Raw genomic sequence first — 12812 nt, forward strand, 5'->3', positions numbered from 1 at the left:
TGTTCAAGTGTGTTTGGGTTCCAGATTTTCTAGTCTGTGAAAACTAGCAGACCTGTGTAGGTGGATGGAGGGAGAAGTTGAGGAAATTGACTGTATGTTTGTTTCATCCAGATGAATTTGTGTTTACATGTTATATTTCCTTCCTTGCCCTTAATAGCTGCATCAGCAACACTGGATTTGCCCCCTGCCTTGTTCTGAGGGAATTCCTCCCTGAGCTTCCCTCCTGCCCCCAAAGACTGGGAGGATGTCACTACTGCCAGAAAGAAAACCTTTATTTTCTTGCTGTTTTGTGGGGTTTTTTTTTTTCATGTTCTCATTATGATACTTAATATTTTGATGGACAGAGGTGACACTGAATCAAACTCAAGTTTGATCTGCCTCTAATGGTGTGTGGTGGCAGTGGCAGCTGTTGCTGCTGTGCTTGGTAAAAAGAGAGTGTGTGAAGAACCTTCAGGCCAGAAGAACTGAATATAGACATTACATGGCCAGGGGATGTTTATCCTCACAGTCCACTTTGCACAAAAATGGTTCATTTGGACATACTCACTGTCATACAGTGTCATTTGAAGTCCAGTTTAATTCAGCTGTCTTTGAAGTTGGCCTTGAGATGCAGCTTTTGAGTACAGCTTCAATTTTACTACAGGTGAGGCAGCCCAGTTTCAAGTAGGGGGGAGACAGGAAAGCCAGAAACTCAAATACTGGTTTTTTGAATTTATTTTCCTGTTCCAACTAGTCATCATCTGCATTTCTTACTGAAGCTGCCTCAATTACTGCTTCCCTTTGGACAGTGAGGTGACATGTAAAGCAAACAGCAAACCAAGGTTGAGGAAAGACAGAGAAGCTGGAGGAGGCAAGGGGGACAGTCAGGATGGCTGTTTCCTGCTGCTGACTATCTAACAGGAAAGTATACCAGCCAAAAAAATCCCCTCTGTTTAAAAATAGAAGTTTACCACATGTTCTGTTTCACACTTGCCTGTTCTAATTGTAACTGAGCCAAAATGAAAGCACAGGCCTGCAGTACTAGAAAATTTAGGATATTTGCCAAGTTAGCAGCCCTCTGTGTGCTTTGTGGCCATTTTAAAGTCTGTGAAGGAAAAGAACAGCAGTTAAAAAGCAGGTGAGTGAAAATCAGCTGCTTTCCCCAGAGAGGTGTCTGCTTCTGGGTGGGTTAGTTGAGACTCAATTTTGCTTTTGGCACTTATAGTTGGCACTGCTCAGATTCAGCCAACGCTTCCAAACTTGGTATTTCTGTGAGCTATATAGAAGGCATCTTAAAAATGTGCTCATTTGGGTTTTAATTTGTAACAAGATTTTATTCCCTGTAACGTAGGTGCTCTTTTTTTTCACAGTAAGCGTAAATAAAAATATGTTTATTAGATGACTAATGCCAAATTCAGTTTCTAATTCTGATCATAAGGACCACTCATCGCAAGCTGTTGGTCATCTGAATCCTAAAAAATAGAATAAAAAGAAAATCAGACTTGAACACTCCATTAAGAAACAAAAGTAACATTTTGGCAAATTTGTCCATGCAGATGGCAGAGTTGGCACCTGCCATTTCTGCACCAAACAAGTCCTTTTACTGAATGCAAAATGGTGCATTTTGATTTTAGACTCTGCACATACATGAGGGTGCAATCCTTCCTTCCCTGAATTCCCAGCCCCCTCCCTGCTGGGTTTCAGATTCTTTGGCGTGCTAGCGTGGCTCTCAGCTGCATTTGTAGACATGAAGACAAAATTAGAAGGCTTTTTAAGTTTTCATGGATGTGTCACTGTCATCCAGTATCATGTGAAGTCCAGTTTTATTCAGCTGTCTTTGAACATGGCCTTGAGATGCAGCTTTTGACCACAGCTTCAATTTTACTACAGGTGATGCAACCCAATTTCAAACAGGGGGGAGACAGGTAAGACAGAAACTCAAATGCTGGTTTCTTGAATTTGTTTTTCTGTTCCAGCTAGACATTTCTCTTTTATAAAGTCATTCCCTCCTACCATTATATTATTGGTAGTGTCTCAATCTCAAATGAAAATGAATACTTACTGAGAAAAGATCATAAGTAGGTTCTGGTGAGGTCAGTGTTGAAGAACTTTCATATGAAGGGTTGGTAATATTTGAAGGCTGTGGCTTGTCCAATGGCGTTGTGTCAGTGTCATCTTTGGACTACACAAAAGCACACAAACTTGCTTAAATTTCATCCTCTTCCCCCAGTGCATTAAATGGGGCACTTGAGCCTCTCTACCAGCTGGTGCACTGTTGTGATTCAACTGGCTTTATTGTCTAAATCTGTCTCTGGGCATGAACTGTGGTTTTGGTTGTTGCCTTCTCTCAGGTCACTTTAAATTGGTATCTTTTTTCCTCTCCCTTCTTATTTTTAAGCCTCAGCAAAAAATGGGAGAGGAAGTGTGGCCCTGAAACGGTGCTTGGGGTAAAAAGTACTTGGTTAGTCCTGAGGGCTCTCTTTGAAGCTATTTAAAAATCTAAGTGTTTCCTCTGGCTCTTGGCTACTGGGTTTTGTTTTTACAAGATGATTCACAGTACCTGCAGGGACTAGAACAGGAATGGACTTTGCTTCTAGGTAGACTTTATTTCAGGTATGTTCTTGTATGTTTTGTAACATTTTTTTCCTCATCCCTCATCTCTCTAGCTTAGTTGTTGCTGACTGGTTTTTCATCTGTGTGTTGCTAACAAAATTAGTTAAGAGAAATCAAGCATGGAAGTACATCAGTATAAAAACCTGCACTTTTCAATCCTACAGGCATTTCAGTTTGTCTGTTGGATCTGGTCTTTTTCCTATGAAATGTTTCAACCTCCATATTGATAGAAATAGAGGAGGAGAACAGGTGCCCTTCAATGGTTGTAATTCCTCACTTCCCTAAGGGTGAGTTTCTGGGCAGGCAAAGGCTTCTGCACTGCTGTGGGGCAGTTAAACCAGCTCTGGGCCCGTCCTTGGTGTAGGAAGTGTCTGTGTGAGCAGAAATTTGGCTGGAGGGGTCTGGGGCAAATGTGAACCCCTGTCCAAGGCAAGGTGTGAGATTTCCCCCTTTGTCTGTGTCTCAGTGTGAGCAGCTCAAGTGTGAAGTGTTCAGGAATGTTTCTAGCTTAACCAAATGTATGGAGAAACTGAAAGTTATGAATTTGAGAAGTGCAGTTGTCCCTCCCCTCCCCAGCTTTGTCTTCCCCACTGCCACCTACCTTGAAGTGCTGGAAGCTGATGTTGTTCTTCCTGAACCTGAGGTAAGAGTATCCAATCAGAGCCACAATTCCAGTAACTAGACAGATGCCAAAGAATATTCCTGTCCCAGTACTGGCATGGAGAGGAGCCTGGAAAAAGGGAAGAGGGTGAGTGAGCTCTGGGTGGGCACTGGTCAGCTTACAGCACCCAAGAACATGCAGTGTCCCTTTGAGATATTCTCTGGTCCTTGTGCTTGGGATTCCTGCTAGGTGTTCCTTAGAGACATTTGAATGTGGCCTTTTGATAGAATTACAGAAAAGTTTATGTGGAAATAGATGATTGAATCCATCTGTTTCTCCCAGCACTGCCAAGCCCATCACGAAACCTTGTGGACCAAGGAGACAGCTGGGTAACTGGGAGAATTTGCAGGAATTTATGCAGGCAAAAGGTATCTATGTTCAAAACATTGTTTTGGATAGGAATGAATGCCAAGGCAAGAGTAAACAAGGTGCCTTAAAAGCTTGAAAGTGGAAGAACTAAAATTCAGCTTTTAAAAATCTGTTACATACATGAGCTCCATTATTTTACATACAGAAAACAAATTTGTAACTGTGGGAAGAAATTGTTCAGACAAATTTTTGCTATAACTGATACTTTGTTTTCAACTTCTAATTCTCTTTGAAAGTAACCTTTTAAGCTGAAAGCTGCATATATGCCAGGGAAACTGGGAATATACAAATGTCAGCAATGAGTTTAGGGTAAAATAAGAGAGTTACCTCTCACCACCCCAAAAACCTGAATCGCCATGCACTTACAGGTTCTGATGGAGCCTTTAAAGGCTCTGAAATGATGTGGATTATCCCATTGGAAGCAATTATATCCCACTCAACAATAGCACTTCTGTCCACATACCGGATCTTGCTCTGCCAGGAAAAGAAGCAATGAGAGCTGAGCTTTTTCCCTTCTCTCTTTGGTACTGAAATTCACATTAAGATGATTTCCCCACCTCAGTAGCTGAGTGCCCAGTTCACCAGAGAGAAAAAAAACATGGAAAGTTACACTACTGCCTCCCTGGACATCAGCCTGGGATGGCCCCTGGTTCTCCTGTGCATGGAGTAGCTATCATCATTACCTGCATGTTGCCCTTTTTATTTTCTTTCTTTCTAACTTTTGTGATCTTTGTGAAGTTGCAAAGCTCTGCCTAGAAGTGCAGTCATTCCTGAGTGCCACGCAGCCACTTTCACTGCAGAGGATGCCACCTGCCACTCGAGTTTGCTCGCTGTGAGCAAGGCTCTGTTGGCATCTCCTGCCTTTTCCATAAAGTTACCAAGAAACTTCACAAATGCCAACATCTTTTTTTTAATGTTAAACTGCTGCTTTCATCTCTTTACCTATCACACAGCCATCTCCCACAGACCTACCAAACTGAAGGGAGAGCAAAGTGAAACCCATATCCCCATTTTTCCATTCCTGAAAGCCACTTCAACAGCTTCCTTTGAGTTTTTCAGGTAAGAGATGTCCATTTGCAAGCTGGTAAATTTGCAGTTTGCCAGCTGCTATCCTGCAGTCTGGAGAGGAAAGAGCCTTCTAAACTCAGTCTCTCATTGCTGCCCACTCTAACCTTATCCAAATGCCCTCCAGATCAGTGTGTCACCTGATTACAGGGTATAGGATAAGAAGAAGAAAAGCACAAAGATGGGAAATTTATTATGGAGGTACCTGGTCAGCTGTGGGGACTTGATGTTCCTGGCCCCCCATGCTTGTAATGAGGAGTTTTTTCCCTAGACGAGTGAGAAGGGTGGTTCCATTGGTCAAATCCTCATAAAACATTATATTGGCATTAGATAAATGATACTCAATGTCTCTCCCAGAAAGGGTCTGCAAATGAGGACACAAAACAAGGAGTGTTAATTGGTCTCATTAATCCTTTGGATTTATTAGCAAGCTGTGTGCCTGTGACCTTTTTCCCCCTCTGCTATTAATGCTGCAGCATTAGAGGTTATTGGGAAATCTGCATGGGAACAGTGGGACATTCTGTCCCTGCTGGCCTCTGATGGCAGGACCTTAATTCCAGCAGGATGAAGTATTCTACTCCTCTGTAGGATGACCTGAAGTGATGAGGTCAGAGATATTCCAAACAGCTTGAAGATGTGAACCAATGAATAAACTCTTATGAATTGTTTGAAACAGTGTTTGATTGAAGGAATAAAGAAAGAATAAAAAAGGAAAAGCATAGAAATGAAGTTAGGAATGTATTCCTTTAATGTATTTGTAGGAAATACCAGAACTGTATGCTGTTTTTTTCAAATAACTGAGCTCCATGCTAATGAGCCAGAACAGACTTCATTCATCTATGGCAGACTCCTTCGTACCAGGGTAACTAAAGTCCCTGATGGAAAAGTCTCTGTAGTGACTTTAACACTGAATAACCTTGCACCCCTAACCATGGAAGGGAAATGGAAACACTGAATTAATGTCTTTTCTGAGCACAGTTGAAATTCTCTAGGGTTAAGCAGAAGTCACATCATACTAAGATTATTTTTCTAAGCTTAAATTTCAATGGGATGCAGAAACCCATAATAACTGTTTAAGAAGTGTTATTAGAACAAGGAAGGAAAAAAGGAGAAAAACCCTGACCTCATTTTCCTTTAACCCACTGTCGTTGGGAGCAAAGAGGGTGGCCTGCACTGACAGGTCTGTGAGGTATTGCAGGAACTCTCTCCCCTTCCTGGAGGTGTTGGAGTAAGCCATGATGTCCTAAGCAAAAAGAAAATCCAGCTTTACTAGAGAGCAATTGTGCACTCCTGTGTGGAGAGCAGCAGAGATGACACTGAATAAATGACAACAAAGGAATTCTGTTATTAGCCATGAAGTCACTTTGGAGTGACTTTCCAAAGAAGTTTGTATCCAAAACTCAGCTCCAGCTGCTAATTTGATGAGTACATATTAAACTGATTTGCAGACATTGGGCCTCTATTGTCTTTGAGGCTGCTGATACATATAGTGCCTTTCTGAGTAGTGACATGAAAAGAACTCTTAACATTACGTCTTTTACCAGTAGCAGTTCAATGAAATTACAAAGCACAGTGCCTCTTGTGATGCTTGAAAAGCTGTGCAGTCTCTAAGCTAAAGCTGCATCAGGATTTTAATTCCAGCTGAATTGTAGAACCCAGAAACCTCTTTGGAGCAAGTAGTTAAAAAAGTAGTAACTAAGTTCTGGTTTGCATTTAGACCAGATAGGTGCAGATTTAGACCACTCTGCCTTGGTGGGTGTAGCATTTACATTCTCTGAACCTGAGCGAAGCAGAGAAGAGAATGATCAAAACAATTCTTATCTCATTTGCTGCTCCTGTTGTTTTGTGAACGTGTGGAATGTGTTGGAAGATTATTTACCTGAAGGAATTTGGTAATTGGATTCTGGTGTGAGTGTTTTGTTTTCTTGACCAATCTCTGCAAGCTGTGTCCTGATGGTTGGTCAGGAGACAGTGACAAGATTGTGTTCAGTTGAGTTCTTGTTCCATTTCAATTTAGATATAGTGTAATATAGTATAGAATAATATAGTATAATAAAGTAATTAATTAGCCTTCTGAATCAATGGAGTCAGATGCATCATTCTTCCCAGACAATGGGGTTGCCTGATTTATTATAAGTGGGCTAGCAAAGCAAACCCTGGATACAACACTCAGGGCCTGCTTTGCTCCACTCCCACCCCAGCCTTTGTTCCTACCGAGAGGAAGTTTGTCAGCGTTGGGAAGGACATCAGCACTTGCAGCAAGTTCCCACTACAGGAGATGCCATCCCCCACGTAGCCTGGCTTGCAGGTGCAGTTCACCTCTGAAAGGTACAAACAGAGAGAGCTGTATGGGCAAACAGCCTTTCCAAGAAAGCTTCAGGCTGCCCTGTGCCTGAAAAACTACTTGTAAGCAGCAGGTTAGGTTTTTATAAAGTTAACACTGCAAGAGACTGCCAATTTTTTATCTACCAGCCTGTGGCTGATGGAAGGAACCAAAACTTGGCTGCTGCTCTCATTTTCACAGAGGGATGAGGCAAAGGCCCCTCTTACCTTTCTCCCTGTAGCAGAAAACATCCCAGGTTTCGCTCAGGTTGACTCTTCTCCCATAGTCCACGATGCCGACGTATCCGGAGCCGCAGTTTGGGGAGGAGAAGGCGGTGGGGTAGCCCACCCTGCCACCATCCAGCCAGCCAGCAGAGCACAGGTGGTACCTCGCCTGCATCAGCACAGCCACAAGGCAAAACTCAGGGGAAAAGCCGGGTGGTGGGGGTGGGGAACTGCACATGGAATGGACAGAGCCCCGGGGCACTCAGGCAGCACCAGCCCTCACGTTTTGCTAAAGGTGCCTCTGAACAGCGAGTGTCTTTCTTCCCTCCAGAATTGGAAGGAGCCAGAAAGAGACAGTGAGTCTGACCCACTCTTCTAAAACAAGTTTTGCAAGCCCAAGCTGGGATGCTCATCACACTGACTCATCAGCCATGTGTTGTCTATAACATGCTCAAAGGAGGCAATATGGAAACAGGTCTGTTAACAGCATTTGAGGAAAAGACTCCTGGAGACTTACTTTAAATAAATAAATAAAGCATAACTCTGAAGTGCACATTTAAGAAGTGTTAATAATTAAAATCCCCTTGAAAATACTCTGAAAACCTGACTACCTCGCACCCCAGCATCACTAGAAACAAGAACTTGGCAAATTATTTCAGCGCTGTGCGAGCATGCGTGAAACGAATAAGAAGTCTGAAAATTGCTCCCAGCCAAACATACCCTGGGGCATGGGTGAAGGAAAGGAGGGAAAATTATGCTCATTAGCACAGAGCATCCTCCTTGCTCCTCCCTCTCCATTTACTCTGTGTCAGTGCTGTTTGGGGATGTCCTCCCTGGGAGAGGCCTCCTCACCTTCTGTGCGTACAGCAGCTGCTCGTAGGTAGCCACGGTGGCTGACTCATTGGCACAGGCCTCCCTGGCCTGCTCGTAGGTCATCCTGTACTGCCCCTCGGGGGACCTCAGGTGGAACACCCCCACCGTGGTGTCTGCAAAGAGAGACAAGGACCAGCTCCTCCTGAAGGGGCTCCTATGGTGTTGCGGTGTGTTTTAAACTTTCAGGTCCCTTCCCCAGGTGTGCCAATACCGGTCTCCCTTCCCCCCTCGCTGAGTGAGTCCTGTCAATCAGGCTTAACATTCCAACAAGGCGTTGTGCGGTTGGGCAAGTTCAAAGGATGCCCCTCAGGCCCAGAGGTCATTGGCCTGTCTAGGTGTCCCTCGTCCCTTGAGACCCCGCCCCCCCCACCTGGTTGGTGGCTCACCTGTCCCCTCCCCTCCCCCTGAGCTTAAAAGGTGAAGCAGGCCATGCGGTCATGATTCTGCTGGAGCTGTTCCTAAGATTCAGACCTCTGTAACCATGGAACAAACCTCTGGATATTAAACCCTCCAGCAGAATCCTCTCCTTTTTCTCTTCACCATCGCTTGAAGCTTTCCTTCTGAGGTAAATGGAGCTCCTAACAAGCCTGGACTTGTTTAGTGCCCAGCTGCAACCACCAGCAACCTAAAGGTGTCTCTGGGGTGATACATCACAGATGCCGCCTTTGGCTCAGCAGCGAGGGTCAGACTGGCCCAGGCACAATCTAACTGGTAATATTGGGATTCATATTCCAATACTATGGCGCACAGTCAGCCGTGCCATACAAACACCCACGGATTTTGTGAATTGTCATTAGAGCAGATTGGTTCCTCAGGGGTAGCGTTGCTACCTCGACTGCCCTCACACATGGTTTCATGATAAATTCATGTTCACATATAATTGCTATCAAACATAACTTTTTGTTGGAGAATTTTGCTCAGACATGGCTTGAAGGGAAAAAGGCCATGAAAATATACAGCTGATGGAAAAGTAAAAGGCAGCTGTAAGCAGCTAATTCTCAAGCCTATTTCCCAGGCATGTTTCGGTAAACAGCAAGAGTTCTCAAGCCTGTCTTCAATAACAAGTAAATACCTTGTCCTTGGATAAAGTATGGGAAAGTAAAAGTAAGTTTTGAGAACCTTTCATATCAGGGTGAGAACACAAATCTTGGTTTCAATAACAAACCATGGGTATTGAAAACAAAAGGAGGGATTAGTGTTTAAATCTGTGACCTATGATGAGCTCAGATTTTGCAATATGTATGAGCTTAATTAACACTGTTATAAAATATGCGCAGTGAATCAATAAACTGGAACTCGATGTTGATCAATTAAGATGGGTCATCTCCCTTCACTTCGTCAACTTTTATAACCATTTATTGCTGGATGGGGGCTATGTACAAATTATGAACAGGATGGAACTGCTAGGAACGCATTTTGAGCTGTTTTATTTTTTAGCATCAGTCTCATTACGTGGTTATGACAATGAGAAGATGCCATCAGCTCACATCTCAGGCAGCAGACTAAGAATTTAACGTTACAACTTACTTTAAAAGTTTTTTGACCAATCACACAAAGCAAAAACCTATTGAGAGTAGTTCTATCTAACCACTATAAACACACGTACCTTTGGTTAAAACAATGCTTGCTTATTTCTAATACAATACCTGCTTGTAAGCCTTAAAACAGAATGTACAGAGCTCCATTATTAAGCTTAGAACTTCCTAACACCTTGCTAGATGTACTTTTCTGCAGCTTAGGGAGTTATTCTAGACAAGCATAAATACACAAAGCATTGTTCTATTTGTCCTTACTTTTCTACTTCTTAACATAATTTTTCTGCTGACCAATCTCATGGCTACTGCTTAGCTCTAAGCACAGTTCTGCTGTCTCTGAGGCCTTTTGTAGCTTTCCCAAAACCCTCTGATTTTAAGGATTCCCACAATGTTCCAGCTGTAATCTCATTGTTTCATAGGACATTAAGTAGAGGCCTGAGTGAGTTTGCAGCTCCTGGTCACTGGCCCCAGGGCACAGGGCTGGTGGTGTGCAAGGAATGTCCTCCTTGTCATTTCATTTTCTGAAAAATACCTTTTCTAGTATTTTTCTCCTGAGAAGCTGAGAGGCCTCAGAAACAAAATGTAAACAATAATTATCTGCTGTTGTGGAATGCAACAGGTGCATCTTTGACAGGTCTCATGTCGTTGTTTTTACATGATGACCAATCACAGCTCCATCTGTGTCAGGACTCTGGTCAGCCACATAAAATAATAAATCAGCCTTCTGTAGCATGGAGTCAAGATTCTCATCCCTTCCCACAAGCACCCCCACCCCTGCTCACCTTGGAAGTGCAGGTCAGCACAGGCAGCATCGGGGTGGCACTGCCCGTTCTCCTGCAGGCAGCGGTCCAGGGGCAGCTGCATCACGGAGCAGTTCAGCCCATCACCAATGAAACTGCTTTTGCACTCACACCTGCGTCTGCCCTGCTCAGGGAGAGAAGGGAAAAAGCCAAGACAAGCATTTAACTGATGTGACACCGGTGTTTCAGGCAGCATTCTGAACTGGTGGGGAAATTTCACTTGATATAAGCAGGAATGGACAAACAGAAGATTTGCTAACTAACAAGTAAGCAACAAAATTTACACATGTACTTGGGTGCTTTGCTGAAATAACACCAAAGCATAATTCAATCCACAAAGTTAATAACATGCACTGGAGGGTTCCATGACATGTAATTCACAAAAATGGATGGCAAATGTATCAAAGTGATATTTAAATATCTGGGCACAGAAGCAAGCATGGAATTTAACAGCCCACTGCTAGTAATAAAAGAGAGCTATAAGCCAAGCAGGAATTGGTGACATCCAGGGACTGTGATGGTTAACAGCTGGAATAGATTATCAGCAAGATTTTTCTAGATCAGCCTAGATCAGGAAGGCAGCTCAGGCAAGACACCAAAATGGAATGAAGTGATCCTGCAAGCACGAGGACAAATGCTGGATCAAATCACCTGCACAGGTTTTCCCTAACCACACTGATTACGTGGATCATGGAATGTTTATAATGTGGCTGCAGAGTTTTTCAAGTTGAGTTCAAACAATCAACAAGTGACTCTATTCTCCCAGCTGTCCCTTTGTTTGGCTTCCAAAATGTATTTAATTTTAATCCAATAAATTTGTGTTGCAAATAAGGATAGACAGTTAGGGAGAGCTAAGATTGGGACAGAAAGACTATGCATGCAAAACATCCCAGGTTCTGTGTTACCCCATTCCCCAGAGCAAAGATGTCAAAATGGTTCTCAGCCTTCAGCTGAGGCATGTCACCATGATATTTTCTGAAAAATCCTCTTTGCCCAGGATTTTCTCCTGGGAAGCTGAGAGGCCTCAGAAAACAATGAAAACAATAATTACCTGATTGCTTGGGAGTGTGGTCTGGAGATTGTTTACCAACAGGTGCATCTTTGATTGGTTCCATGTGAATTGTTTTTAATTAATGACCAATCACCTTCAGCTGTGTCAGACTCAGGAGTCAGTCACGAGCTTTCATTATCATTCTTGTTTAGCCTTCTGATGTCTCCTTTCTCTTTCTATAGTATAGTTTTAGTATAGCGTTCTTTCAATATAGTAAATCAGGCTTCTGAGAACATGGAATCAAATTCTTATCTCTCACCTGATCCTGGGGATCTCACAATACCACAGAGGCATACCAAACTGATGTGGAAAGTAGGTTGGAGCTAAGTAAAGGTTGTTTTGGAAAACAGAGATTTAGAGAGGTGCAGGGTGTGATCCTGCCAGAGGAGACTTCTGCTGGTATCAGGGAGAAACTCCTCAGCCTTCCCTGCTGGGGACAGAAATAATTCAACTTACAGGTCCTGTGACAATGCAGATGGCATGCTCGTGGCAGCCTCCATTGAAGCCATCAGCACAAGGGTTTATGGGCAGGCAGGTGAAGCCATCTCCCTTGTAGCCCTTCTGGCAGCTGCAGAAGACTTTCACCCCATGCTGCGTGCATTCAGCAGCCTTGTGGCACCCACCATTGTTCTGTTTGCAAAGTTCTGTAGCTGCAGGGGAAAAAAAAAACAAATCAGTAAAGTCTGCTTTTAAAGAAGATGTTCTTCATAAAGACAAACCATCATTTGTAGAGGGATACAGTATGGGTAAATGAAGGTGGTATAGAATGTAATCTTATCCCTTAAAGAGTTGCAGCTGGGTTAATTACTGAGGATTAGGAGCAGGCCTGATGTTAACAGGCCACACCTGTAGCCAATTAAGAGTGTTATAAAAGAGTGGATTGGTGGGAACTGGAGTCAGTTGGCTGCTGTGAGGACAAGGAGGAGTCAGTGCCTAGAGGAGCTGCCTACAAGAAACATTAAGGAGGTATGAAACTCTAGCAATATTGAACTCTTACAATACAATGACAACAATCACTAGTCCTTTCATACTAAAAATACTAGAATACTTGTAGGGGGGGAAAGAATCTGTTTCCATTTCCTGAGGTATTACTGAATTTCTGTGAATCTATCCCTTATGGTTCTGACAGCCTTGTCAGAATGATCTTGATTCAGGAGATGTGGTACCAACCTTTCAGATTTCTGGCCAGGTAATTCTGGAGGATGTAAGACACCTGTCTAACAAAGAACAGCTGTTTCTGTAGCAGTGTCACCAGGGAACTGCCTTGCCTATGGGCATAAAAAATAATCCATAGGATCATATTTGTCAGGAAAGCCTTT

At 43.2% G+C, this 12812-nt stretch overlaps 1 protein-coding gene across 1 annotated transcript in view; it reads right to left on the reverse strand.

The window, feature by feature from the left end:
• Window positions 1-38: 38 nt before the first annotated feature.
• Window positions 39-12812, reverse strand: part of STAB2 (stabilin 2) — an 82635-nt gene continuing 69861 nt past the window's right edge. Inside the window, exons 58-68 of the mRNA XM_064729959.1 lie at window positions 11950-12143; window positions 10425-10566; window positions 8087-8220; window positions 7238-7403; window positions 6902-7008; window positions 5811-5930; window positions 4911-5051; window positions 3989-4096; window positions 3194-3322; window positions 2042-2161; window positions 39-1451 (exon numbers count right to left, since the gene is read on the reverse strand). Coding sequence (XP_064586029.1) covers window positions 1401-1451; window positions 2042-2161; window positions 3194-3322; window positions 3989-4096; window positions 4911-5051; window positions 5811-5930; window positions 6902-7008; window positions 7238-7403; window positions 8087-8220; window positions 10425-10566; window positions 11950-12143 — 1412 coding nt within the window. The 3' untranslated portion in view covers window positions 39-1400. The remainder of the gene's footprint in view (window positions 1452-2041; window positions 2162-3193; window positions 3323-3988; window positions 4097-4910; window positions 5052-5810; window positions 5931-6901; window positions 7009-7237; window positions 7404-8086; window positions 8221-10424; window positions 10567-11949; window positions 12144-12812) is intronic.

This window comes from Zonotrichia leucophrys, chromosome 1A (assembly GCF_028769735.1).
Source record: "Zonotrichia leucophrys gambelii isolate GWCS_2022_RI chromosome 1A, RI_Zleu_2.0, whole genome shotgun sequence".
Classification (NCBI taxonomy): Eukaryota; Metazoa; Chordata; class Aves; order Passeriformes; family Passerellidae; genus Zonotrichia; species Zonotrichia leucophrys.